General features: G+C 40.9%; 1 protein-coding gene across 15 annotated transcripts in view; it reads left to right on the forward strand.

Moving 5' to 3' along the window:
• The window catches only part of TFDP2 (transcription factor Dp-2), a 198,181-nt gene that overhangs the window by 172,311 nt on the left and 19,870 nt on the right, over positions 1–6,000 (forward strand). For 14 of the 15 annotated variants that reach the window (XM_065942249.1, XM_065942253.1, XM_065942257.1 and 11 more), the window contains 2 exons: positions 1,209–1,355; positions 4,130–4,198. In XM_065942249.1, the coding sequence (XP_065798321.1) occupies positions 1,209–1,355; positions 4,130–4,198 (216 nt within the window). The remainder of the gene's footprint in view (positions 1–1,208; positions 1,356–4,129; positions 4,199–6,000) is intronic. The other variant, XM_065942250.1, reaches the window with a different exon arrangement.

Genomic DNA, 6,000 nt, shown 5'->3' on the forward strand with positions numbered 1-6,000 from the left:
CAGATGAGTCAGCTCTTCGCATCAGGTGGCCAAAGTATTGGAGCTTCAACTTCAGTCCTTCCAATGACTATTCAGGACTGATTTCCTTTAGGATGGACTGGTTGGATCTCCTTGCAGTTCAAGGAACTCTCAAGAGTCTTCTCCAACACCACAGTTCAAAAGCATCAATTCTTCGGTGCTCAGCTTTCTTTATAGTCCAACTCTCACATCCATACATGACTACTGGAAAAACCATAGCCTTGATTAGACGGACCTTTGTTGATAAAGTAATGTCTCTGCTTTTCAATATGCTGTCTAGGTTGGTCATAACTTTCCTTCCAAGGAGTAAGCGTCTTTTAATTTCATGGCTGCAATCACCATCCACAGTGATTTTGGAGCCCAGAAAAATAAAATCAGCCATTGTTTCCCCATCTATTTGCCATGAAGTGATAGGACTAGATGCCATGATCTTAGTTTTCTGAATGTTGAGCTTTAAGCCAACTTTTTCACTCTCCTCTTTCACTTTCATCAAGAGGCTCTTTAGTTCTTCTTTACTTTCTGCCATAAGGGTGGTGTCATTTGCATATCTAAGGGTGTTGATCTTTCTCCTGGCAATCTTGAGTCCAGCTTGTGGTTCCTCCAGCCCAGTGTTTCTCATGATGTACTCTGCATATAAGTTAAATAAGCAGGGTGACAATATACAGCCTTAACATACTCCTTTTCCTATTTGGAACCAGTCTGTTGTTTCATGTCCAGTTCTAACTGTTGCTTCCTGACCTGTGTACAGGTTTCTCAAGAGGCAAGTCAGGTAGTCTTGTATTACTGTCCTGTATATTAGTTCTTTTTATTTCTAGACTCCCCAAGACATTGTACTTTATACAGTATTAATTGAGATTTACCTTTTGAGTTGGTCTTCATGTTATCCTACATCATCTCCAAGTTCCTATCTTAGATTCTTTTCCTTTTACTTAGAAGAGGCTCTTTCGCATCATTTAATTTAGATCTATTAGGAACATAATCCTTAAGATTGTTTTATGCTTTAGATTTCTTGAAAGTATCTTTATTTAATCTTTACTTTTTTTGTCGTTACTTTTAAAGATACTTTCACTGGGTGAAGAATTCTTTCAGAACTTTGAAGATATTTATGAAATTATTATTAAATATTTTAATACCTTGTGATTATATCATGACCTTTAAAGTTTATCACTTAATAAACATATTTCTTTTAGCAGGCTTATGATCAGAAGAACATTAGGCGAAGAGTTTATGATGCTTTAAATGTGCTGATGGCAATGAACATAATTTCAAAGGAAAAAAAAGAAATCAAGTGGATTGGCCTGCCTACCAATTCTGCTCAGGAATGTCAAAACCTGGAGGTAAGTGAAGAAAATCTGTTTACAGATAGTACTTTGCTTTATTTTACATCATAGATGTTTTAATTTGGAAATACAGTCATATAGTATTAAATATTCATAGCTATTTATTCATTCATAGTATGCCTTTTTTCTTTAAAGTCTCTCCTAGGTAGAATTTCAGAACTGGAAGGAGATTTTGAGAGGTCTAGTCTGACTGATGTCCTGATGAAACATGAAATGAAATGACTTGATTTTTTTTTTCTCTTTTTTTTGGTGAACATCTTTGCTTTATTCTAATTTAATTCTGAGCACTCTACTAATAAATTTTCATTGACTCGTGTACTAGAAATGATCTTATTTGATGAAATACTTGCTGTATAGATCTGAAAGAATGGATTCAAGTTGGCTGTGTATTTCTTGTATTTGAACTTTTACCTTCAACTCTAGAGTTAGTGGCAGGAGAATGGTATGGAATTTCCTTTAAATCTTCTTCAGAATGGGTAGAATGTGCAGCTTACAAGAATTTGGGGTGATGTGTGCAAAAAGCATGTTTTATTCTTTGAACTTATACATTATACAAAAAAGCATTATACAAAAAAAAAAAAAAAATTATACAAAATCTTTCCTAAATAAGCATGTGCCCTGACATATTATTTGTAAATTGATTTGACATAATTTTACTGTCATAACCAAAAGGCAGCTTTAGATGTGACTATTGTTGATTTCATGTTTTTCCTAGTCCCTTTTTTACCCTAGCAAATCAAAAAATTTTGGTATTAATATTCTTGTGGATGGAGGGAGAAAACCTGGCAGTCATCAGAAGTTATAAAATAATGTCATTCATGTGCTGTAATGGAAATGTCCTTTTTTCTCCTCCTGATAGAGAAATATTTGAGGGTTATTTTAATTACCAGTAATATTAAGCTGGTATCAAAGCCTAAGTAAGCAAAAATCTCTTAACATCTCCCATGTGCTTAAATGAAAGATTATATGAGATTCCAATCCCAAGCAGCTTTCATTCTAATTGAGGAGAGCAGAAATGTAAAAGGACTTACCAAAATTGTGATGACTCCTATGAAAGAAGTGTGTACAGATTCTCTGGAAAAGGGGTATAAGGGAGGGAGTGGGGGTGCTTTACCAAGAGAAAAAAAAATCCTTGTGCTCAGTCATGAAGGAGGAGTTTGCCAAGTGGTTTAGGGCAGGGAGGCAGGGACATTGCCCAGACTGAGGCAGGTTGAGGAAGGCTTGCCCACAGCTGGTTGTGGCCAGAGTGCAGGTGAAAGAGAGGGTAGGTTCCTGAGTGTTAAGTAGTTGGGACCTGATCCTATAGACAGTAGGAGCTACTGGAAAATTATAAAGAAGAGAGCTGAGGTAGTGTAATCAAAAGGGTCAGTCTGCCAGTGGGCTGGAAGCCGGACTGACAGGAAGATTAGGAGGGAAAGTGAGGGGGTGGGTCGGAGAGGGGCTGAGTTCTGGCCATGACAGTGAGGCTGGAGAAGTGTTTTAGAGGCAGAATCAATACCACTTGGCCTGGTTGGATGCAAGGCATGAGGTGGGAGCTGCTCTGTCAACCGTGTCAGATGCTAGGGAAAACCTCAGTAGCATCTTTTCACATGTGAAAGAGCACACAGATCTCACAGTGGATCTTAAGTGTCTCGGGGTTCAAGTGTTTGTGATCAGAGGAATCATGAGAGAGACTCCTGGTGGGGACTAGATGGGAAGCAAGTAAGATGCTGTTGGAATAGACAAGAAAGATATTAGATGTCACTGGCTTTTGCCCAAAAACACAGTGAGGAACTCATCTACAGGGATATTCCAGACCTTAATCTGTGTTTTCTAGGTAGTTGTGAGGTTGAGGAAAACAGTAGTTGGTTGAAGCTAGGAAATTTGTCCCATAACCATGTCTCTTACTGCAGGTAGGAATTGCGTATTGAATATAGGAGCCCTGTATTAGCAGCCATGCCTGTTTAAGAGAGGAAATTAAACTACTCTAGGGACTGTCTTCCCTGGTGGACCAGTGGTTAAGACTCTGTGCTCTTAGTGCAGAGAGCGTGAGTTTGATCCCTGGTCTGGGAATTAAAATCCCACAAGTCACACTAAAAAAAGCAGTTAAACGGAGATCTTAAATGAGATCTTATCTCATTCTGAGAGGTTAATAGCGCAAAGCAATTAATAATGGGATTTCTGTAACCAGGTGGCTTTGATTCAAATCCTGGTTCTTGCCATCCACCAGCGGTGTGACCTCAGACAGGTTCTTCACCCTCTGTGCCTCCATTTCCTTACTGCAAAGAGGATAACAGCCATACTTATGTCTAGGGTTTTGTGAACACAAATTAAGAGACCGTGTGTCTAGCACTCAGGTGATCGCTGACACGTAGAATAGGTATTCACCAAGTGTTAGCTGTGACTCTGATTGGAAATCTCATGGACAGAGAAGCCTGGTAGACTACAGTCCATGGGGTCTCAAAGGATCAGACACGACTGAGTGACTTCACTTTCACTTTTTCAAGTGTTACCTGTGACTCTGATTGGTGCTTGTGAAATAGAGCTGGTCCCACAGATCAAGTGTTCGTTAGGGGGATGGATGTCATTTGATGGCGATTGCTACAATTCTGCTGTCTCGCCTGCTTGCTTACCTGATCCCGGAAGGTGGAATCTACCTTTACTAGTGTCAATAGTTAAATAGGTTGCCTATCTTTAAGGAACATTCTTGATGTCTCAGAACTAGGAGCTTAAAAGTGAGCAGCATTTTCTACTCTACATGCTCATGCTATTTTATAACCTGTGTTTTAAAGATAGAGAAGCAGAGGCGGATAGAACGGATAAAGCAGAAGCGGGCCCAGCTTCAAGAACTTCTCCTGCAGGTAAAGAAGCTGAGATGTGTTCATTACCTTCTCTGCCTGTGTTCTGCTTCTCCCCTGACTTGTTCTGAGTCTGTGTTTTCTACTTTGGTTGCCTTCAAATACCTGGTGGGGCTGTACTAGCGCATCGTCCCCAAGGCCTGAGGTCATGACTCTCCACACGATCTGTCTTTAAGATGGTCCATCTCAGGGAAGTTTGGGGGAGAATGGATACATGTATGTGTATGGCTGAGTCACTTTTCTGTCCACCTGAAACTATCACAACATTGTTAGTCAGTTGTACTTCAATATAAAATAAAAAGTTAATTAAGAAGATGGTCCCATCTCACTATCATCTGGGGTCTCTTGGCAGCTCTAATGTGGAACATATTACTCAGCAGTTTATTTTTGACTTTTATTCCTACTCTGAGCAGAAATTATTTTAGCCCTTATTTGGAATATGAAGGAGTAAGGCTAATTAAATTTTAGGTGTTTTAAGTAAAAACGGGCTTCCCTGGTGGTTCAAATGGTAAAGAATCTACCTGCAATGCAGGAGACCCTGGATTGGGAAGATGCCCTGGAGAAGGGAATGACTACCCACTTTAGTAAAATAATCAGATCCACCTATAATGTTAATACTTATTATCTGTGGATGACGTTATGACATATTCAGCTTTGTAGCAATACCAAAACTTAAAATGCATTTCCATTTAGGAAAATTAAATTTTATAGTGTAATGGAGATCCCTGTATTTATACTTTTTAAAATAATTGTCTAGAATTTGGGTAATTTAAAAAATAGAGGCTTTGTAGAAAATCATGTGGGGTAAAATCACAGGGTAGATGGGCTTTTTTTTTTTACCCTACTTTTGGTCATTTCAGTTGGTGGAGAAATTTACTTTGAGCAGTACAGCAAGACATTTTCAAACCAATCAGAAAAACTTTTTAAAATGAGCCAGCAAGTCTTTATACTTTTGTTTTTAATCAGCAAAATGTCTTTATATGAAGAGCTTTCAGCCAATCATAAAACCCGTTTTGATTTGAGCAACCATAGGTCCTATTTCATTGTTGATATAGTCCATTTTTCAGAAATAAAGGGAGCAATAAGTTACCAAATAATCGTAACAGTTTTTTTGTGTTTTTTTCCCTCCCTAAAATACTTTCTCTCATGAACAGAATAGGTTAAGTATTCGTACATATTCCAGATTTTTGTTTTTCCTTTCTTGATCCTTATTTTTTGTTTGTTTTTTCATCTTCGAGTACACATCAGAGAGGCAGGAGCAGACTGTTGGCTGTGTGTGGTATGGAAGGGCAGGGTGGGAGGAAGCCAGCAGGGACCGGAGCAGCCGCAGGTGGAGCAGAGCCCCAGCACAGAGAGCCCCGGGAGGACGCTCCGTCCTCGTCAGGCACCTCTCTTTTCCTTGCTCTTCCATGTCTGTGTCCCATACTGACCCCTGTGGGACCTCCCTGAGGAGCCCCCTCCAGAGCCGTCTGTGTCCCATACTGACCCTGTGGGACCTCCCTGAGGCGCCCCCTCCAGAGCCGTCTGTGTCCCATACTGACCCCTGTGAGACCTCCCCGAGGCGCCCCGTCCAGAGCCGTCTGTGTCCCATACTGACCCTGTGGGACCTCCCTGAGGAGCCCCCTCCAGAGCCGGCTGTGTCCCATACTGACCCCTGTGGGACCTCCCTGAGGAGCCCCCTCCAGAGCCGTCTGTGTCCCATACTGACCCTGTGGGACCTCCCTGAGGCGCCCCCTCCAGAGCCGTCTGTGTCCCGTACTGACCCCTGTGGGACCTCCCTGAGGAGCCCCCTCCAGCGCCGTCTG

This window comes from Muntiacus reevesi, chromosome 8, assembly GCF_963930625.1.
Source record: "Muntiacus reevesi chromosome 8, mMunRee1.1, whole genome shotgun sequence".
Taxonomy (NCBI): Eukaryota; Metazoa; Chordata; class Mammalia; order Artiodactyla; family Cervidae; genus Muntiacus; species Muntiacus reevesi.